Source organism: Psammomys obesus, unplaced genomic scaffold, assembly GCF_907164565.1.
Source record: "Psammomys obesus unplaced genomic scaffold, mPsaObe1.curated_primary_1811, whole genome shotgun sequence".
Lineage (NCBI taxonomy): Eukaryota > Metazoa > Chordata > Mammalia > Rodentia > Muridae > Psammomys > Psammomys obesus.
The window spans coordinates 7,059,378-7,081,862 of record NW_026588752.1 but is presented as its reverse complement, the minus strand read 5'-3'; the positions used below and the strand labels follow the sequence as shown (position 1 = coordinate 7,081,862).

At 49.8% G+C, this 22,485-nt stretch overlaps 2 protein-coding genes across 8 annotated transcripts in view; one reads left to right on the top strand and one right to left on the bottom strand.

Annotated features, from left to right (window-relative positions):
* The first annotated feature begins 4 nt into the window (after window positions 1-4).
* Window positions 5-7,129, top strand: Gnptg (N-acetylglucosamine-1-phosphate transferase subunit gamma). Its single transcript, XM_055604586.1, has 11 exons — window positions 5-99; window positions 183-240; window positions 314-381; window positions 5,612-5,666; window positions 5,734-5,817; window positions 5,893-5,986; window positions 6,058-6,172; window positions 6,249-6,331; window positions 6,404-6,535; window positions 6,624-6,705; window positions 6,801-7,129. The coding sequence occupies exons 1-11, from the start codon at window positions 48-50 to the stop codon at window positions 6,896-6,898; spliced, it is 921 nt and encodes a 306-aa protein (XP_055460561.1). The 5' UTR covers window positions 5-47; the 3' UTR covers window positions 6,899-7,129.
* Window positions 7,102-22,485, bottom strand: part of Unkl (unk like zinc finger) — a 46,253-nt gene continuing 30,869 nt past the window's right edge. The window contains exons 11-16 of one of the 7 annotated variants that reach the window (XR_008719808.1): window positions 12,803-12,886; window positions 11,987-12,214; window positions 11,047-11,249; window positions 10,662-10,916; window positions 9,538-9,798; window positions 7,102-8,984 (exon numbers count right to left, since the gene is read on the bottom strand). Coding sequence is in view for 5 of the 7 variants with exons in the window: in XM_055604583.1 (XP_055460558.1) it covers window positions 9,643-9,798; window positions 10,662-10,916; window positions 11,047-11,249; window positions 11,987-12,214; window positions 12,803-12,886; window positions 19,472-19,493 (948 nt within the window). In the remaining 2 variants the exon portion in view is untranslated. Of the gene's footprint in view, window positions 9,799-10,661; window positions 10,917-11,046; window positions 11,250-11,986; window positions 12,215-12,802; window positions 12,887-19,307; window positions 19,387-19,471; window positions 19,631-22,485 lie in introns of those variants that run through there. The other 6 variants (XR_008719809.1, XM_055604583.1, XM_055604585.1 and 3 more) reach the window with 6 other exon arrangements.

Genomic DNA, 22,485 nt, shown 5'->3' with positions numbered 1-22,485 from the left:
AATCAGTTCCTGCTGCCGCTCACGTGACTGGGCGACTGCTGGGAGCGATGGCGGTGCGGCTGGCCGGCTTTCTGATGTTGCTGGGGCTCGCGGCGCGCGGTCAGTGTCTCCGCGCGCGCACTTCTCCGCCCGTCGGCGTCGCCCGCCTCCCCGCTCCCTGCTCACCGCCTCGCTCTCCGCAGGGCCCGCGCAGGCACGTGCCGGGAAGATGAAGGTGGTGGAGGAGCCCAACACGTTCGGGTGAGCGGCTCGCGGTCCTGCGGCTTGGGGGCTGGGCGTGGCCGGCCACCCTGAACTTCTCTGTCCCCCATAGGCTGAATAACCCGTTCCTGCCCCAGGCAAGCCGCCTGCAGCCCAAGAGAGAGCCTTCGCCTGTATCGGGTGAGAGCGCGGGAGGGTGCCCGGAGCTGGCCGAGGTGCTGACCGAGGGGTCGAGGAAAGCCCTCTGGCTCGGGAGGGAAGGGTTCCTTGGATGAAGGACTCTGATAATGTTTTCGCTGGAGGCTTGTGCATTCGTTTGTCAACCCGTGTTTTAAATGCTCGGGAGCATATACTGGAACTGCAACCCCCTCGCGCTGCCAATGCTGGCGATTACCTAGGCCTAGGCAAGCACTCAAGCCTTCAGCTATAATCCTAGATTTTTTTTTAAGATGGAGTCTTCCATAGTAGGCTCAAGCTGGTCTCTAACTCGTGATACTAAGATCTCCACATCCCACAGGTGCTTAGACAGGTTAGGAGCTGCAGGGGTGTTGGACGTGAAGAGTTTACTCAAGGTCTAGCCCTGTTTAGATCTTAGGGAGTGAAGAAAGCACCGGCACGATCAAGATTCGTCGCACAGGAAAGAACTGGGATCCTAGGAGTCAGAGGGTGGGACATTGCTGTTGAAGGAGGCTCAGGGCTGGCCAGCATAAAGGGACCTTGGCTGAGGGCTGCACTGGGCATGCTGGTGTGTGGCACTGATCCCGTGGAGTGGAGAAGGGCTAGCCCATGGCTGGAGCTTCTGAAGCTGCAGCGAGCATCTACAAGTCTCTTCCAGCAGAGAACTAGTCAAGCTCAGCTATCATCACAATCTTTTGTCCTTATCACAAGTGCTGTTTGGGGACAGTGTTGAGACATCCCTGATAGACACAGGTGTCCAAAGACCTGATAGCATCACATTGTGAGCATGTGTGTGTGTGTGTGTGTGTGTGTGTGTAGGTGGCTTAAAATGTGGGGATTTCTCCACAGCCCTTTCAGACTAGCATGAAGCTCCTTACGTGGCCAGATGTTGCCAGGAACCCAATACTGCAGATATGTTTATTTTCATTTTTAGTAGAGTAATTTTAGGAGTAGAGTACGTAGGTTATGACGAGACGGCATTCCCAGCACTTGGGAGGCCACGGAGGAGGATCATTAGTTCAAGACCAGGCCTGGCCTACATGTGAAGTCCCAGCACAGTCCTGGCAGGAGAGTGAAGAGATGAGGGGCTTGAGTGAAACCTACTTGGTTGGAGGGTTATTTGGCACAGGAGACAGGTTGCAATAAAATGCTTTACTATTTTTACAGGTGTACTCATTCACTTTCTGTTTCCTCACATCTACTCTTGGCAAGCCCTGTTTTGGAGGAACCTGTCAGTTTTATCCTCAACAATTTGTTGGTTGTATAATTGTTTATAGTGACTAATAATTCTTTTTATTTCTGTAAAATTGGTAGCAAATAACCCAACTTTTTAAAAAAAATATTTTATTTATTTATTTATTTATTCTGTATACACCAGATCTTATTATGCACCAGAACTCATTATAGATGGTTGGCAGCCACCATATGGTTGCTGGAAATTGAACTCAGGACCTTCAGAAGAGCAGTCAGTGCTCTTAACCTCTGAGCCATCTCTCCAGCCCCCAAATAACCCAACTTTTATTTCTGGTTTTACTTATTTGAGTTTTTTGCTTTTCCTAGTCACTCTGGTTACAGGTTTGGCAGTTTAATTCATTTTTACTTAAACTTTTTTACTTTCTGTAGAGGAGTGCTTGCTTGCATGTATGTCTGTGTACCATACTGGGTGAAATGCCTGTAGGGGTCAGAAGGCATTGGATCTCCTAGCACTGAGGTTACAGATGGTTGGGAGCCACAGTGTGGGTGCTAGGAACTGAACCATCTCTCCAGGCCCCTCATTTTTACTTTTTGCGTGTACTGTGTATATTTCTGCGTGCCTGTGTGTGGAGCCGGAGGTGGAAGTCGGTGCCTTTCTTTGTTGCTCTCCACCTTACTTTGAGTCAGGGTCTCTCACTGAGCCTAAGGAGCAAGGATTCAGCTAGGCTAGTTGGCCAGAAAGCCCCAGAGATACCCACCCACCTCTGCCTTTCCAGCACTGAAATTATAGGCATCCAGCTTTTTTTGTGGGTGCCGAGGACCCACATGCAGTTCCTCATGCTTGCACAGCAAAAACTTTCCTAAATAAGACATCTCGCCATCACTGGCACCAGCACCACACTCATCCTGCTATAGCCTCCTCAGGGCTGGGATTACGGGCACGAAACTACCACACCCAGCTTCTCAAGTGTCAGTATTGTTGATCTTTTCAGAGAACCAATTTTTGTTCTTATTTTTCTCATCAGTGCACACAGTGTGTCTGACCCACTCCTTGGATTCTGTCTGTTAGACCTCCTTGTGGCCTAGGAGCAGCCACAAGTCTCTAGAACTCCAGAATATATTCTTGAGGTCCTAAGTCGAGTCCCTGGCAAGCTTCCTCAAAAAGGCAGGTGTTTTCTTAAATACCAAAACCTGCAGGAGAATCAATAAACCCACTCTAGTAGAAAACGAAGTGAAGCCACTAAGCCTTAATTGAGAGGACACCATACAAACTGGGTGAAGACATGAATGAACATCCCTTATAAAGCAGTGAGAGACACAGGGATGAGAAGGACTCATGCTGCTAGTTTTGGGCCTGAGGGAGCCATACAGCAGTCCTTTCTATACTAGATTGCAGTTAAGTTAGTTTTTTTTTTTTTTTAATTTTTTATTCTTTTAAAAATTTATTATTTTCACTTTTCGAGACAGGGCTTCAGTGTGTATCTCTGGCTGTCCTGGCACTCACTTGGTAGACCAGGATGGCCTCGAACTCAGAAACCTGCCTGCTTCTGCCTGCTAGGTGCTGGGATCAAGCATGTGTCACCACCATTGTGCAGCAAATAAATAAATGTTTATTTTTTATTTATTTATTTATTTATTTTTTTTCAAGACAGGGTTTCTTTTTGTACCGTTGGCTGTCCTGAACTCACTTTGTAGACCACACTGGCCTTGAAGTCATAGAGATCCACCTGCCTCTGCCTCCCCAGGTGCTGGATCACAGGTATGTGCCAATGTGTCCAGCCAAGTAAGTAAATTAAAAACAACAACAACAAAAACAAACAAAAACAGAAAAATCAGAACATGTCACTGAAAGCGAGGCCCAGCACTAGGTGTAGCTCAGTGTAGAAAGCACTTATACAGTATTTGTGGGCCCTAAGTTATATGGCCAGTAAAAGGGAAAAATTAGGCACAGTGACATGCACCCATGGACTCAAGGCTGAGGCAGAAGGTTCATTGTAACCCAGGACTTTGAGACCACTCTGGTAACAGGACAGCTCCTGTCTGCTTAAAAGCAAACACTAAAGAAATGGACAAGCTCAAAGGCACACTACTGTCATTTGTTAATTACTTTAAATTTAAGTGGATTAAGCAGAAAGTGTCAGGGTTGTTTTTTTTTTGTTGTTTTGTTTTGATACCCTTGCTGGTCTGGACCTCACAACTCTGCCTCCTGAGTGCTGGGATTAAAAGCATGTACCACCACAACTGAAATTAGACCAGCAGTTGTTTTTGTTTTTGTTTTGAGACAGGGTTTCTCTGTGTAGCCCTGGTGGCCTTGAACTCAGAGATCCAACTGCCTCTGCCTCCTGAATGTTTGCTTTCCTGCTCTGATAGTAAGGTGTCCTAGGACTCAGATCCCAGGAACCACACAGCTCTGAGATAGGAAAGTGTCCTATGGAAGGGCATCCTGAGACATGGGGCCCAAGAACCATACAGCTGACAGGAAGCCTTGTCAGCAGAGGTATTGCAGCTTCAGGGGGAGGGTATTCCCAGCTGAGGAGCTCAGGAGCCTCAATCCAGCTCCACTTCGATTCATTGTTTCCTGGCTTCTTCCAATGAGAGAGTGACACTAGGCAGCAAATCTCTTGAAAGAGATTTATTGAAGGGATGAATCCAAGGATGGCTACCTCTGCTCCCAGGAGAGGACAGCAGGGAACTGAGCAGAAAACAGCCTTTATATAAAATATCTTAGGGAGTGCCGCTCTCTAGGGCAGATTTCCAGGGTAAAGACCAGTGGGATTTCAAGTCCTGATCTTGGGGGAGCTCAGGGACTGGAACAAGTTTTTGTTCAGACTTTTCACCTAAAAATAGCATTATCTGGAAGGGTCCTTTTGAGATGACCTTTTATGAGTTACAGAGGCTGGAACGGCCATTATGACAGGTCTCAGGGAGGGGTCTGGCCTCTTGAGGGTTTACAAAATATACAGAGTTTACAAAGGGAGTCCACTCCCTGCCACTTGAGAGTAAATAGCCAACGCTGGGATCAAAGATGTGCACCAGCCCAGCCCCAATTAGACTAGCAGTTTTTTAGTAAGGACATTCACTATCTGTTGATAAAGTAAATTTAGCAAGATGTAACAAGCATGTCTGTCAATGTCAGAGCTCCAAAACCTGTATGCAGACACTACTACTCAGTCTCACCTGCCTCCCCCTCATATTTGACGGACAGTTTTCTTGGATACCAATTATCCATTGGCTTATAGGGTTTTTGTGGTTTGTTTTTCTTTTTTGAGATAGGGTTTCTCTGTGTAGCTGTGGCTGTTCTAGAACATACTCTATAGACCAGGCTGGTCTCAAACTCACGGATCTGCCTCTGCCTCCCCAGATGCTGGGATTACAGGCCTGCACCATCACTGCCCAGCGGCTTATAGATATTTTTTCATGTATGTCTGTGTGAGGATGTCAGGCCCCTGAAATTGGAGTTACAGTGATCTGCCATGCTGGTGCTGAGAATTGAACCTGGGTCCTCTGGAAGAACAGCTAGCACTCTTAACCACTGAGCGAGCCATCTCTCTATCCCAGCTTATAGATTTTTAAAACTATTTTATCTTTTGGTTATTTTGAGGGTCTCTCTACAGAGCCCTGGCTGTCCTGGAACTCACTAATGTAGACCAGGCTGGCCTGAAACTCGAGAAATCTGCCTCTAGGATCAAAATGCACGCTACCACATACTGCCTTGCTTATAGATTTTTTCCTTAAGATTTATTTCTTTCTGTACACGAGTGCTCTATTTGCGTGTATGCCTACACATGCACGTGCGTGCACACAGACACACACACATTCTTCGCTAGTGGGTGGGTGTTCTTGCCAATGGGTCTGTGGTCCCAATCTGCAACTAGGTAACAGTTCTGTGGTCTGAGAGGAGTCTGTCAGTCCCCAGGGGTTAGGTCAGCCAGCATCTGACCATTTCAATCTGTATGGGGATGGTTAGTGCCCTCCTGCCCATCTTAATGTCTAGCAGAGGTTTACACCTATGCTCAACCGCTGTGCTGTTTTCCTCCAGGGCCCCTGCACCTCTTCAGACTTGCTGGCAAATGCTTCAGCCTAGTGGAGTCTACGTGAGTGACGGGCTGGCGGGTAGAGTGGGGCTAGCCTACAGCGCTCCTGATGCCCCTGTGCCCTCAGGTACAAGTATGAGTTCTGCCCTTTCCACAATGTGACTCAGCACGAGCAGACCTTCCGCTGGAACGCCTACAGTGGGATCCTTGGGTAAGCTGGGCTGGGGCAGCGGTGCCAAGTCTGCCCTCCAGGCCCCACATCATTGCTTTGCTGCCCCCTCCCCAGCATCTGGCATGAATGGGAAATCATCAATAATACCTTCAAAGGCATGTGGATGACTGATGGGGACTCCTGCCACTCCAGGAGCCGGCAGAGCAAGGTGAGGCCCACAGGGATTGTGGGTGGTAGAGAGCAACCCACCCCCAACAGCTACTGAGACTCTCTTGTCAGGTGGAGCTCACCTGTGGAAAAAGTAACCGACTGGCCCATGTGTCTGAGCCAAGCACCTGTGTCTATGCACTGACATTTGAGAGCCCCCTCGTCTGCCACCCGCACTCTTTGTTAGGTAGGCTTCCGGGTAGGGGTGGTACGGGGAAGAAGAAGGTAGGTGGGAGCTCTGTCTGTCTCCTGCTGCTCTGTAGTGTATCCAACGCTGCCAGATGCCCTGCAGCAGCGCTGGGACCAGCTGGAACAGGACCTGGCAGATGAGCTGATCACACAGCAGGTGGGTACAAACGCAAGAGGCCGTCCCCTTGCCTACTCTGCCAAGTACTCCTTCTACTTCTTCCACCTTCAGGGCTATGAGAAGTCGCTGAGGGTGCTTTTTGAGGATGCTGGCTACTTAAAGGTCCCAGGAGAAACCCATCCCACCCAGCTGGCAGGCGGTTCCAAGGGCCTGGGGCTTGAGACCCTGGACAGCTGCAGAAAGGTAGAGTCTGGGGGTGGGAGAGGTTATAGGGGTCACTAGTTCTGATAGCCCCCACCAGGGTTTGACCAGGCTGGCATTCTTGTTCCAGGCACATTCAGAGCTGTCGCAGGAGGTACAAAGACTGACCAGTCTGCTGGACCAGCATGGAATCCCCCACACCCAGCCCACAGGTCAGTCTGCCTGCCCTGGTCAGCTGCCAGCCACACTGGGACCTGCAGCTATGGGGGAGGGGTGGCACATCCTCACTTGCTGTCTATTCTGGCAGAAACCACCCATTCTAAGCATCTGGGTCAGCAGCTCCCCATAGGTACTATCTCAGAGCAGCTGCGGGGTGACCCAGGACTACGTGGGAACATCCTGTGATCCAGGTGGCCATGAGAGACAAAGAAATATCCTGAGCCGGAAGTGTCCTTTCCCAGAGAGGCCAGGTGTGGTCTCAGTGGAGTGCACAGAACTGGTGTGGTGGAAACATGGCTTCTTTCAGCATCTTCTAGGCCAGGCAGGGTCACTGACAGACACAGGGACCTGCTGGCCAGCCTTTGTTGTGCCCAGAGACCCAGACAAAATAAAGATTCAAAGTTTTAATTAATCCCATACTGATAAAAAATAACTCCATGACTTCTGTAAACCATTGCATAAATGCTATAGTAAAAAAATTTAAACAAATGTTAACAACTTTTAACAAGTCACTAAAGTAGAGGGCATGTATTATAAATATGACCTTCTGGGTTAAGAAGATTCCATTCACAGAACATTCTCAACTAGTTTCTGAGAACAAATGCACACAAAGGCTTCCATAAGTTAATCCACATGCACATCCATACTGGGGAAATGCCTGCCAACCAGGTACACAAGACTTTGACACTATTATTTACTGTTAATATTTAAAACTAGAGTTAGAAGACAACAGGCAACAGGACAATGGTGGGTCTCGGTTCCTAGACCCATGGCCCCATCTCCATTACCCACATAAAGGCCTTGAGCTCATCTCTCTCCCCTTCTTGGCCCTTCCCACCCAGGGTAGATCCTAGAAGCCTCAGCTCACAGGAGGTCTGGGATAGACGGGAGAAGTGGCCCCTTCTGGGAAGTTCTTTGGTCTTCCCCCTGCACACTGTCCTGCACACTTGTCCTCAAAGCTCAGGAAAGCTCCCCTCCTTGACTGGGACCCAGTGTGCGCTACTTCCTGCCTCCCCAACCATCACAGCAGTTCTGAAACCGCCACAGCTCCAGCCTGGAATGTCAGTCCAGGAGGAGCAAACCAGAGCAGCTTACATGCTATCTAAAGCTTAACGCTTGTAACTGTTACAACTTGAAAATGTCCAGATGAGATACCAACCACAAACACTGTCCTGTTACCACAGAGACCAAAGGCCTGACATGGGAAACAAGTGCATAAATATGAATAAAAATAAACAATCTTAAACTATGGTAACAGTAGCACAAAATACACATGATGTAGGTACTGAGCTAATAAATCATTATCACTAATTAAAAACAAAATAGTCACTAAAACCAGGTCAATAGTTACCTTATTAAGTAGTGGGCTAGCTGCGGAATGTTGAGGATCCACTTCCTTTAAAATGATTGATATAGCTTTTCTACCAGTTTGTCTTATATTAAAAAAATGGTTTTAAATCTCCTACTATATTAAATACATTCTAATTTGGTCACTGATAAAAACATTTTACCTAGTCACTCTGCACTTAAAAAATGCTATTAAAAGTCTTTGGCAAAGCCATAGGGGAGAAGAACCACTTGGAGGCCTGGGCAGAGACACAGGCCACCATGGGCAAGGGTCGCCTGGGCAGATGTCTCCTCCCTCGATTTCCAGAACAGTCCCAGTCCTTACTGTAGAGGGCTTAACTTCTCACCGCAGACACATTCCCAGCAGAATTTGAGACATGGGCCTGAGGCCGCGCCCTGGCGTCGCCTTGGAAGCTGATGGGCGAGGTGCAGCAGCAGGGCTGCGGTCGCTGGTCACGTGATGAACTCTGATACTATCTGGATGGACAGCTCAGGTACCAGATGTCTGCTAACACTGTCATGGACTCACACAATGTCACTGGGCATCTCTGATCAGCTAGAGGTGAGGGTGGTCACAGGTGCAGCAGACTGGAAGTCTCAGGTTCACGCCCCTTTGTTCAGCAGAACCTGGGGCGCCCCAGGCGACTCAAGAGGTTACAAAGCACCGTTGCCATTACAGACAAGACACCAGAGCACAGCTCCTTCCCGAGTAGATCCTGGATCCTCTGAATGATTCCTTTGCTGCATTTTTCATTAGCATGAAATTGTCTTTCAAGGGAGAAGAAAAAAACCAAATGAACCAATTCCTTCACTTCTTTTGCAAGGCACAGGCACTTGGAAGTGGCCACGGATCACATAAGTGCATGATAGAGCTCTGGATGTCACTCTAGGATACCAGAATATAAAACTCCACCTACATGCGCACCTGCACATGTTTAGGAAAATTAGTTCCTTTCATAAAATTAAGAACATCTAAATGTATATGTGTCTTTCAATAACCACTCTGCTTATAAATACTATTCATTTGCACTTAATTTTAAAATGTAAAAATCCTAGGTCGTCTCCACTACTAGATAAATGCTCATTTCCTAAATAGTTTCAGAATATGAAAGCTAACATAGTTACCATTACTGTGAGTTAACAACAAACTGATAGGAAACTTCAAGTTCACAGTACACTTATAAAGCTTCATGTTATCGCATATTAAAAAAACATGGACCTAGAAAGCAGCTTATACAATTTATAATGTCTAATTAATTCCTCGGTTTACAAAGTGCTTTGACAAGGCCTGACCTACTGGCCTGGCCACAGCAGCCTCAGGACTGGGGGCACCAAAACCATGCCACCTGCCTAGGGGACAGGCAGTGGGTTTGGTGGTGCTTCAAAGGTTTTTTGATAATACCTTGACACCGGTGGTGGGACATGATAGGGAAGAAAAAGTAGTATGAAAGGCTGTTGGACAGTGGGCGTGAACTCACATCCTGGCGTGGATGGTGCTGGAGGCCAGTTTCAACACTGTAGTGGCACATGGCATGCCGAGGCCTTTGTACTGCTCACCAGGGAAGGAATGGGTCTGGCTCTGGTCACCATGGGAGGGGCTGGCCCTTGCAGTAGGGGCACTCAGGGGTACTGGCTGCACATGGTTCGCATAAGACACGGTGCTGGCAGGGCCGCAGGATAGTGCCATGGGCCCGCTCCTGGCAGGCCACACACTGTTTGGCACGGAGTTGGAAGATCACCTGTGGGAAGACGTGGCTGGTGAGTGTGGGGAGCCCTTCTAAAGAGTGAGTGAAGCCCTGAGTGACCATGAACAGCTGACATGACCACATGGAGGATGAACCAATGTTTCAGACCCAGGGGAAATCGGCAGACTTCCTCTAGTCCAAAAATGAGTGTTTACAAACAAGCGACAAGTGTGTGCAGAAACTAGCAAGTGAACACCATCTTCTTCCTCTTCAGATGCTTTCTCCTCTGAGACTGCTCACCTACAGACTGCTCCTATCTAGACAAGCTAACTCCTCCATCAGAGCTTGCTCAGCCCACCTACCCCAGCTTTTCTAGTTTCATGTCCTTTCTTCATTCCCTTGCTGCCCCTATGCAGGTCACATCGGATAAGACCAAGCAAATGATGGTATCCCCGGACCGTGGACTACACACTACAGCACCACAGCAGCTGTGTCATAAATCTTTTGAGTCAGGCCTGGGGTGGACACTTGGCCAGGGGCCCACAGGGGAAAGCAGTCAGCAGGAAGACACTATCTCTTGAGATGTGCCCTGGCCCCTGGAGAAAGAGGAGTTCAGGGAACTGGGTCTTGGGGCAGAGCCACTCTGGTCACAGGCAAGGCTGGCAGTGGGTACACACAATGGGCACTAAGTGGGATTCTGTGGCTGAGAGCGGCCAGAGCCCAAGAGGCTGCCCTGTGGAGAGGAAGTACATGTGCATGGACCTTGGCTGAGGTCAATGCGACACATGCAAGAGGCACCAACCAGAATCCAGGCTAGGAGCCAGGAAGGAAGGAGCAGAGTCTTGCCAGGTCTCAGGAGCCTCACTAGCCAGTCCCCTTTGCCCTCTCCACTCCAGCAACTATCCAGCAGGACTTACCCCATCCACGGCCTCCAGGTCCAGGCGCAGCTGGCTCTGCAGGGAATGCAGCTTGGGAAGAGGGATGTCGCTGATGTCACCCAAGCTCCGTAGCCCTGGCAGTGAGGACAAACCCAGGCCCTCTAGTTCTTCCTGCAGCTGCTTCACCTGGGCCTCCACCTCCTCTTTCCTCTGCAGGGCCAGCTGCCGGTCACTGTCTGCCACACGGGCTCTCTCCTTGGCCTCTTGAGCCTCTCTCTGCCAGGCATCACAGGCCTGAAACCCAAAATATCATGCAGGAGAAGGCAGCCATGCCTGGCCTTCCACATGCTCATCTGCCCTGCCTGTGCATCCAAACTGTGTATCCCTTTCCCACGTGCCCAGCCCCTCCTTCCCACGTGCTTACCTGCTTCACCTGCTGCCAAGATTCTTCCCACTGCCTGATCTTTCTCTTGGCCTCATCTAGCTGTCGCCTGACCCGTGCCAGCTCAGCACTGTTTGGACTTGCACTTGAAGAAGCCGGAGGGCCAGAGTTCAGAATGGGGGATGGGCTAGGGGAGAAGCTGCCAGAAACAAAGTCCCAGATGCTCCCAGGGACGCCGTTCAAACCTGAGTTTAGGAGAGACAGGGATGATGAAGCCTATGCTGCACCAAGGCCTAAGGAGTCTGCAGGTGTTTCTGTCCCGCATGGCCTGCCACCCACCTTGATACCCTAGAAGTTACTTGCCCATGACTGCGGAAGCCTCAGCTCCCAGACCGCCTCCCCTACACGAGGCCCTCTTGGCTCAGGAAGATCGGGGTATGAACAGAAAAAGAGGCTTAGAGCTCCTATCAGTTCTCACTATATAGCAGATCCTGGAGGTTCAGAAGAGCTCTAGCTCTAAGGGAACTCCATGCACGATAACTAGCAGTTAAGACACATCTGGAGATGGGCACATTCTCAAACATAATGGTTTAGGACGATGTGAATAACCTCTTAGTAAAAAAATTAGCAGAAGACAGAGTCATGCTGATCTGTCATGCCAGCGTCCTCTCTCAGCCTGTACCATACAACAAACCCTAGGTACTAGGTGGGTCCATGTATGCCCCACCCAGAGCCCTGAGCAAGCTGGCAAGCAAGAGGTTGTGATCTGGGACACGGTGAGGATGCCCAGCTGTGGGCAGCCAGCTGTCTCGTGGTAGACATGTCTTCACTCATCTCTATCACATAGGTTGGACAGGGTGGTGCCTCGCAAGACACAGAACTACAGAGCTAAGAAGCCCCGCGGTCAGGAATACCCGGGACCGGACAGGACCTAGTCCAGGACCCAGAGCCGGCGGGGAGGGACCCTCGCCCAGGCACGCACCTAAAGAGCTGTAAGATGAGGCTGCAGAGCCCAGCGTAGCCGGCTCCGACCGGAGGGGTTGTGGCTGCTGGGGGGGCGTCATGGCGGAGGAGACGAGTGGCCCCGACAGGGACTGGGAGAGCGAGCTGAGTGGGGAGGTGGACAGGGATGAGGACGAATGCAAGGATGGCGAACGGGGCAGGGAGCCCGGAATGGTGACGGGTGCTGAGCCTGCCAGCGACCTGGGACCTGGTGGGAGGAGGGAGGCTGAGTGAATAAGGGCAGGCAGGGTTTCTGCCACGAAGCCACTTGCCCATAAGCCTCTAGGTCAGTAACTAGGCAGCTAGACACCAGGGACACCTTACGGGCAGGTCACATCAGAGCACACCAGAGGAGCCAGGCCAACAAGTACCACCCAGAGGGCTGCAGTCATCAGAGACTCAGAAGAGTCCTGGCAGTGGTCCTAGTAGAGCCAGTAACTCACTAGCATGGTCCTCACAGACCCACCAAGGCTCTAAGAAGGGTAGATTTCTTTTGAAACAGAGAAAATAACTTTCAGGATGAAGAAAATAATGTAACAACAGGAACCTTTTTCTATGCCACATGGTAAAAATAATTTGTGTTTCCTCTTGAGAGGCTCTGGTCAAACCTAAAGGGGTTGCTTTGTCACAAAAGAGGTAAACTGAGTAAGCAGCAGGAAGCTGAGCAACACAGGCAGGTGGCAGAGGCAAGAAGGAGACTCCAAGAAGAGGACCCCAGCAGATGACTTCCCAATCACTACAGTAAGCCAGGCAGCATGCATAAAGTCAGAGGAGCCACTGAGGTCAGCACTCCCACCTGTCAATCCAAGGTCCTGGTCTTCCAAGTCTTTATCTAAGGATGCGATGTTTACGTCACTAAGACGAAGATCTAAGGCAGAACCTGTGAAATAAACCTGGTGTTACCCACTCACCTCTCAGCCAGCGAGAACACAAAACCTCTCAGAAGGAATCCTTGACCCCATACCCACCTTGCTGGAGCTTATCAACCACTCTCCCACCCCACTGTCCCAACGTGTCTCTACTGAGCAGCAAGGGTGCGAAAGCCTCCAAAAATGGAGGCACAGCCAGAGGTATTTTATCTAAACAACCTTGCAGAGACACTGCTCTGGTCCACAGATGTTCTGCTTTTGTAGCTCATGACTGACCTCAACTCACTATGCAGCCAAAGACGACCTGAACTTCTGATCCTGGTGCTCTCTACCTCCCAAGCGCTGGGACTATACAGGCATGTACCATTGTGCCCGGCTGGTTCTCCTTTTACTTCTACCCATTTGTTAAAATTTGACCAAGAAAATACATTCAACTATTAACATTTTTACAGGAGGTCAGTCCTGACAAGAAAACAGTTCTGAGACTGAACATTAAGATAATGAACTCTGAGACCTGAGGACTTAAGGGAGACCAGGACCTCCACTCTCAGCCTAGAAACAGTCTCTTCAAAGGCAGAAGCTGCTGGGTGTGGTAGAATACAACTATAATTCCAGTACTACAGAAGCTAAGGCAGGAGAACCATTGTAGGTTTGAGGTCAACAATTTGGTCAACATCACGAGTATCTGATGTCAGAGGACATGCCTCCCACTCCCACAGCCAGAGCAGGACTGCCATTCAAGGAGCGTGTAGTGGAGAAGTTAGCACTCTGTGTGGATTGGCCTGCACAGCCTTCTGAGGGGAGAAAGGACAGGAAATGGCTGCAGGAGCATGCCTGTGAGTGGTATCACAGTCTCAATACAGTAGTAAGTCAAACTTAAACTTGTACGAACTCTGTATTGAGAAGCAATGGAACTGCAGCTCTGCCACGGTGACCACTGTCTCTTCCACCCCTTCTGTATTCTGACTGTTCACGGTGCATCTGTGACATCTATGCTATGTGTTCAGTCTTATCTCCACTGTTGGCTAAGGGCCCCCAGACCCCAAGAACTCTGAATCAACTTCAAGATGACACAGATACTGGGTGTGGTAGCACATGCCTGTAATCCCAACACCTGGGAGGTCAAGGCAGAGGGATTGTGAATTCCAGGCTAGTCTGGGCTGTTGCAAGCTAGTCCACCTCAAAAACAAACAAAAAGTAACACAACCAACCAAAAAACACAGATGTTACAGGTCACCATAAACTTTCCCTGAAGGACCTGGTCTTCTCCCCTTGCTGGAGACAAAGGCCTCTCCACAACAGGCTATTATATTAGGAAACCACTCTGTACCAGGACAGCATAAAACTCCAGGGGCCTACACAGCAGTGTATAAAAGCAGATGCTGAGACTCATAACCAAACTTTGGGCAGAGTGCAGGGAATCTTATGAAAGAAGGGGGAGATAGTAAGACCTGGAGAGGACAGGAGCCCCTCTGGGCAGAGGGGTCTTTTCTGAGACTGATATTCCAACCAAGGACCATTCATGGAGACAACCTAGAACCCCTGCTCAGATGTAGCCCATGGCAGCTCAGCATCCAAGTGGGTCCCCTAGTAAGGGGAATAGGGACTGTCTCTAACATGAACTCAGTGGCTGGCTCTTTGACCCCCCACCCCCGAGGGGGGAGCAGCCTTGCCAGGCCACAGAGGAGGACAATGCAGCTAGTCCTGATGAGACCTGATAAGCTAGGGTCAGAAAGAAGGGGAGGAGGACCTCCCCTATCATTGGACTGGGAAAGGGGCATAGGAGAAGAGGAAGGGAGGGTGGGTGGGATTGGGAGGAGATGGGGGAGGGGGCTACAGCTGGGATACAAAATGAATAAACTGTAATTAATAAAAATAAAATTAAAATTAAAAATAAGTAAGTAAATAAATAAATAATAATAAAAATTTAAAGAAATTCCAGGGGCCACTGTTTGCCTCTGTCTAGCACTTTGCCAGGTCCTCTAGGTCATGTCCATTTTGGAAATACTCAGGCAAAGCTGTCACTGCCCAGTTAGTGGCATATAGAACAACCCTGCTGCCAAGGATGAGTCTCCACCTAGCGCGGAGCCAGCCCTGTCTCAGCCAGGGCAAGGATGCAGGGAAGCATGTCTACCACAAAGTGACAGAGGCACTGAGTGGCAGGGGCCAGCACACTAGATCAACTCATTTTGGCTGCAACCAAGAAGTGGCTATGACCAGAGAGAGACAGGACGATGCTGCTGTAGTCCCAGCTGCACCTCTGAGCTGTGGGAACCTCGACAGTGCATTCTAGAGCTCAACCCCAGCCACACTGTCCTTTCCCTGTCTCATACCTAGGACCAGTGAGCACTGCTCAGCCCCATAGTGTCCACCGGAGTCAAAGATAAAACACACCTCTCCTGATGAATGCTTCTCAGTGGCTCCAAGAAGAATAAACTGAATGTTCCTGATTCCTGGGGGGCACCTCATGCCTGTGTGGCACCCATCATACTTGCTCAAGCTGGAGTGGATCAGCCTTTGGCTTGTTTTTGTTATTTCTAAACTTATTCTTAGAGCTCCTGGCACAATTGTATCCCAGCTCCCTCAGACCTAGACTTGTCCCCTCACTGCTGGAGTTGTTAAAAAGACCTACTTTCTCAGACAAGGGTCTCAAGAGGAATCTTCAGGACACTGAGGCCAGGCTGCTAAAGCACCCAGGAGAAGACATTCCCCTTTGTACCATGTGGTCAAGGAGACAGAGCTCCACTCACTGCAGGGATCTCCACCTCCAGGAGGCCAGGGTGAGAGAAACACACAGGCAACCACTCTCAAACACAAGCCATTCCAACATGGCTTGAGTCAATTCAGAAGCGATGAATGAGCAGGGTGGCAGGGCTGGAGAGATCCTAAAGGCCGGAATCCAGGGCTCCCAGCCTAGACACTAGACACCAGGGACCCTGACACCCTCAAGGACAGGTGCTGGGTAAGAAGCACCACTCTCGTTCAGGGCTTTTTACCCCACACAGTGTGGGCTTAGGAAAGCAATGAGAGGATAAAGTACAGGTGAGAGGGGCTGACCTAGCATGTACTTCTGTAATTTCTGATGTCCTCAGGTCATGGGAACCAGGCACTGGTGTGATGACTGCTGAAGAGATTCATGACAAGTTGCTAGAAGAATCTCTGCCACCAGAGACTAAATGCAGAATCAGAGTAGGACAATGCAGGCCACTACCCCAGTGCTGATGAATGGCACAGGCCTCCTGCTGCACAGGCTTCCTGTATGTCTCCCAGGTTGCGCACCTGTCCCTGACTGAGCTTCTGAGGTCCTTCTTGCAATAAGTGCCTCCTGCTACATAAGCTGCCTCTTTCAAATGGCCTAAGATGGAGAGATGTGCTGTTCTGGCTTTCAGCTGACCAAGGCCCATCTACTGGGTAGCTTCAGCTCAGGAGTTTATCATCTCACAGGCCTCAAGTTCAAAATCAAAGCATGGAAACCTGCCTGTACTCTTTCTATTGGCTTAGGGAGTATTTCTCTGACTCCTGAGGCTTCAGATCTTCCTGGGCATGTGACCACATGTATCCTGACTTGCTCCATTGTCACAACCCTGTTCCCTACTTGTGTGTCCATATTTCTTCTTAGAAGGTTACCGTCACTGCATCAGGGGCTACTCTAATGACCTCATCTTAACCTGATGACAACGATGGGATTCCCAAATGAGCACACATTCACAGATATGTTCTTCAATGCTGGTAACTGAACTTGAGCCTCACACAGTATAGGTAAATGCTCTACCACTCAACTATATTCTCAGCCCGAGATTCATTTTTGTGGGGGGGATACAGTTTAACCCACAACAAAGGGATCCTGGGGACACTCCCTTACCATGTCTGCCCATGGACTCCAGGCCTTGCCCTCCACTTACTGCCTGCCCCTTGCTGTGAGTGCTAACTTTGGGCAGGACATACATCTCCAGCTCCTGCTCCTCTGTTGCCATCCTTGCTCAGTTTCCTGCCCCTCTCATCTTCACACCTCCTCAAGCCTCACCCTTTCCTCTGCCTTCTAGATCTTTCTGTCCAGCTCTGTCTCTTGCAAGGCACTTGTTTCTACAGAGCTCCCTCTTTCCGACTGAGTCCATCTCTCTGCATCCTCTTTTACACAGCTTCCCTCTGGAGGCCTTGCAGCCTTTGCCACAGCCTCGTCACAGCCTATACAGTGGCTTCTGAAGCCCTACATTAACAGGGCCCCATACCTTAGTAGGTCCCAACATCTCAGCACAAATGATTCTGTGACAGAAGTACCATTCAGCCTTAAAACCAAGCAGATAGGCAGCAAAATGAGAACCCACCAAAATGAGAATAAAGACTTAACCCATTAAAGTCCATCATTCTGGGAAAGTCCCTAAATGTACTAACCTTGCTTCTGGTTCCTACAGTTCTGCTTCAGGCTAACTGTTCTTGCTATAAGGTGTGTCAACCCAGGATGTGGTTTTTGTGCTTAAAAGCTCCAGCCCCCATGGACAGCCAGGCTAGATAGTGAAACCCTCTCTCAACAAACAAATAGCCCACCCTGAGAAAGGTTTGGGACTGTACTTAGTCCCAAATACCCAATATATCTGCAGGTGGCTAAAAGAGCCTTTCTATTGACTTAACCCATGTCAGAATGGTCTCTGGTGGACACCTCAACCTGCCCACTCCCTCTTCCATGTCCTAGATGGCCATTCTGTAGCACACATCCTACCCCAAGGTCTCATCTCTCAGGCAGCTGGGGAGAGCTCTCTCCCAAGAGGAGGCATGCTTTAAGGTCTCTTCTTCAATGACAGCAAGCTAAGCACAGCTTTCTCTCTACTCAATACCAACTAAGACTTGAGTCAGCTTTCATGGCTCCCATCATCCATCCTCTGGCCATCCCTGTACTACGTACAGCCTGTAGGAACAAATCTGTCTTGAATGGAGTTCTTGCCTCTCAAACTTGAGTCCCTCAGCGAGCTGGCCAAAGCTTCCTGGTGGGTCCACCCTCGACACAAGTCCTTCTTCATAATCCACTGCTGAGCATGTCCCACTAGCCCAGATCTCATCAGCCTTCAAACCGTGTGTGCTGATTCAGTACATCTGAACAGAGCTGGCCAAAGTAGGCAGACCGAGGATGTGTTCTCATCCTTCCACACAGCAACCTGCTCTATCCCGCCTCAGTTGTCCCCAGTACAGAGGCCCCAGCCTATCCTTTACACCTGATCTGGAGCAGGGAGGTCAGCCAGGCTTTCCACCCTGGACTGGCAGCCTCTGCGCCTAAAGCCTGGAAAATTAAGTGAGGGACAGTCCGTGGCTCTTGTGACCTTGGCTCAAGTGTAAATACTCATTTTGAAGAACTAAGGAGCAAAGCACAGCATGGAAATGGAAACCTGTCTTCCCAGGATGACTCAGTCTGGTCAGGATCTCTGTACCCAGCACAGAGTCCTAGGTGTAGAGGACGCCTTACACTACACAGCACATGCAGCTCAGAAGGGCCAAGCTGTGACAGAAGTGCAATCAACCCTAAATGGAAGCCCAGCACAGGATGTGAGCCACTGCCCTGGAGCCCAGCAAGGTATCAGCAAAAAGGGGATGTCTGGGGAGTCTCTGGGCCCTGTCAGCCTTAATTCAGAGCTACAGGTCCCAAGGGGATATCCTACTCTTTTGAATGTTTAGGTACCCATCCTACACCCTGGTCCACAGGGCTCTTCTCTCCAACCTCACTAACCCTAATGATCCAGATGATCACACCCAGTACTTCTGAGTCACACTTACAAAAACAAAACAACTTAGAAAAAGAGTGGAAACCTAGGTGAGCCTCCTTACGTAAACAGCAAGTGTTTGAAGGCCAGGCTGTGCCACCTGACTCACAACCAGCTCCACCAAATCACCTGAAGCCATCCAGATCTCAACAGCAACCAGCAGAGAGCTCCTGAGTTCTGTCCCAGGTATCACCAGTTCCCAATATGACACAGCACATTCAAAAGGTGCTGCAGTCCTCTAGGGTCAGGAATATATGAAATAACAAACCACACAGACCGCAAGGAGTTAAAGGCAAGACATGATGGGAACCTTCTCTAAATGTAGCTACAGAACAGAGGAGCACCAAGCAAGCAGAGTACCTACGCTCTGAACTGGGATAGGTGGAGGAACTGCGGGGAGGCAAGCCTCACAGGAGAAGAAACACAAGCCGCAGGAGGGGCCACAGGGCCCTGGGTAACAGCACCAACAAATGCAAGTGAGAGTTCGAGTAGGCATTTGAGTTAACCTCCTTCTACAGCCTGAAAAACCTGGTATTGATCTCATGATCTCACGACCAAAGAGGTACATGGCTCCCAGGGAACATGCACCGGAGGGACATGCATTTTGAAGGGAAATGACCTGAAGGGAGGCGCACCAAGACCTCCACCTGGGCGAGGAGGGTGCACTTAGAAGGAAAACTACCTGGGATTTCGCTGACCGACCAGGAAGATCTCACGGGGAGACGCGCGTCAGGGGGGCCACTTGAGCAGATGCGTGCCCAGGGGAGTCACCACCCGGGAGGATGTGAGTGTAGGGCAGAAGCCCCTGGGGGACACGCGCCCGCGCGCGGAGAGGAGAATGCACACCTGGGGAGGAGGGAAGACGCATGCCCGCTTCAGAGCGCCGAGAAATGACCCAAAACTTGGTGCCGGCTACCGCGAGACTGGGATCTGCCGCAACCACTGCCAATGCTGACTCATAGCCTCTGCAGCCGCGGCCGTCACTGAGGATTCAAACCTGCCTGGTTCGCGCTCCACCCTCGCCAGCCGCGTACAGGCCCCGCCCACTCACGCTTTACACCCTGCCCCCAACACTAGGCCACACCTCCCCCAGCACCCGCTTACCAGGTGTGCCAGAACTGGCAGGTTTCAGCTGAAAGCCTGACTCCCAGAAGAGAGCGAGGGGCAGAGGAGAGGGGACGAGCATAGCTCAGTCCTCGTGGTCCAGAACCGGAGGCAGGCTCACACCGACTCCCACAACCCCCGCCCGCTGCCCCTGCCCCTCCTAAACGTGCAGGCCCTGCACTTAACTTCACCTAAAAGAAACTGCTCCACAGCGACACTGCCCTCCAGTCTACCCCTCCTCAGCCCCAACCCTCTAAACGGAAAAAGAACCAGAGGGAGGGCCAGCCCCATGGGGTAGGAGCATGTGGATCAGGCTGGCTACTGGATAGGGGCAGGCATTGCCTCTGTGTCTAGGAACCATGAATGCCCATCACTAGGAAGCTAGCCCACTGACTTCTTGTGTGAAGATAGGACCCTTACAGAATAGATTCTGTTTTCTTTTGAGACAGGAAGGGTCTTGATATATAGTCCAGGTGGCCTCAAAGTGATCCTCCTGTCCCAGCCTCCCAAGCACTGAGATTACAGTAACCAGCTGGATATACATATGACCTCAGCTGGCATTCACGGTGAGGAAAGAAAATATTCACTATTTTAACCAGGAAAAGCAACTACTGTAAACTGTAAATGAAGACTGGTGCCTAGTAAACTTAAGGCCTTGGGTTCCATCCCCAGCAATGCTAAACTGATTAAAAAAAAAAAAAAATGCATTTTTTCAACTTTTCGACTTTGTGGCTGAGGCCATGCATTGCATCTTAAATAATGGCTGGAACTACTGTAAATATGTTAACACACCTGTCAGCCTGAAACATCTGACAGTGCAGGTCTTCTGGAGACACTTTCAATGCTCATGGTATCCTGGATCAACTTTTCACCTCAGTGAGCAAGTGCCCACACAGCACAGTTAGATGGGGATCTAACTGTCCCTCAGCATTCTTCTGCTGGGTATCCTCTTTACCACTGCTGGTTTGACACTAGAAAACCGGAGGGGTAAAGGTCTTGAGGCCAGCAGGATTCTTAGAGCATCAAGGGGCCTGAGGGAGTGGGTGAGCATCTCAGGTCCATCTGCAATAACCCTGCCCGACACAGCGCCTGGGACCTACAGAACTTCTCTCCTTCTCTCCCTGACCCTAACAGCAGGGACAGGGAGGTGGTGGGTTCTTGGAGGTTCCCGCTGCCTCCACGGCCTCCTGAGGCTGGATAAACCTGAATTCTGGAGGGTTCCTGAGAAAGTGAGACAGACACTTCCCTGTGGGGACTCAGGTCTCCTAGGGAAAGCCACAAGATTATGCAGTGATTTAGAAAAGTGATAGAATGGAAGAGCCATAGTCTATCCTGAATGAGAGCCTGAGGGCACATACTGCTGCCCAGAAACTCCTTAGGCAGCTGCGGCGCCGAGCCCACAGTGCTTTCCCAGGAGCCTCAGCAGCACACTCACCAGCTCCAAGATTGCCTAGTCAGCCCCCATGTAGTACCGGACTGCCTTTAACTGTCCCTTGAGGATGGTGAAGGGAACCCTCCGCTACCAGCATTTGGGGGCATCATTTCTTATCTGCGTTCAACACAGGACTCTAGCTGGCCCACAAGGATAGAGCTTGTGCAGTCTTGTGGGTGGTTACTGATGTGCCTCTATGTCTGTTAGGTGGGGCTTGCCACTTGTACATCAACACGGACACCTCTACTCTGGGTCCCTATGCAGCATGACCTTCCCCAAGCTAGAGGGCTTACCTTCCCAGTTCTACATCTCCAAAATCACCACAAATGCAATTCTTCTGTGTGTCTCCCAAGGTCAGGGCAAGATACCAGGCTTTCGAGGCTGGAGGGATAGCTCAGTGGTTAAGAGCACTGGCTACTTACTCTTCCAGAGGACCCATAAGGCAGCTCACAACTTTCTGTAACTCCATTTTCAGGGATCAAATGCCCTCCCTTTCTGGCTTCCATAGGCAATGCACGCAGTGCACAGGTATATACTTAGGCAAACTCATATACATAACAGAAAAACAAGTAACATCTTAACAACAACATAAAATTTAGGCCTGGGTCAACAAGGCTCTAGTGACCACAGAATGGTGAGGAAGAGCCGGACTGAACTGCCTTCAGCTAAGAAAAGGCACAAAATACACAAAGCTTCAGCCCCAAACCACAAAACACAAACATGAATGACATTTCACAAAAGTCAGAGATTAAAGAAACGCTTGCTTCTGATGGTGAGGAAGAGACTGCTCCTAAAGTATAAAAGGATAATGTCCCAAAGCTAACAGAGACTGTTAAAGGTAAATTTGATGAAATGGAGAAACGGACAGGAAGAACAAAGGAAGAGAATAGAAAGGGAAAAACAAAACAAAACAAACAAACAAACAAAAAACACCCACAGACTTGAGCAGGATCTGTTAGAAAAGAGGAACTCCAGTGTGAATTAGCAAAAAGAGCTGAGCAGGTAAATGAAGATGATGAAAACCAAGATACAGAAACAGTTTTTAAAGAGAACCGCCATGGAAAACTCTAACTCCATTATGAAGAAATAGAAAAGCAAAGCAGAGAAGATGCAAAAAGAAGGGGAAAGGGAGCAATGATAATGATGATGATATTGTTAGGCTACTTCCTGCTGATTAGGGCTGTCAGGCTCCTTGGGGCAAGTTTGATCTTTGGCTGTCAGCGTATCTAATTTTCCCTTTTCTTCTCTTTGCATTTGACAAACAGCCACAAACCACATCCAACCACCAGCCAACCAACTAGCCCCTTCCACTGGGCTACTAGCA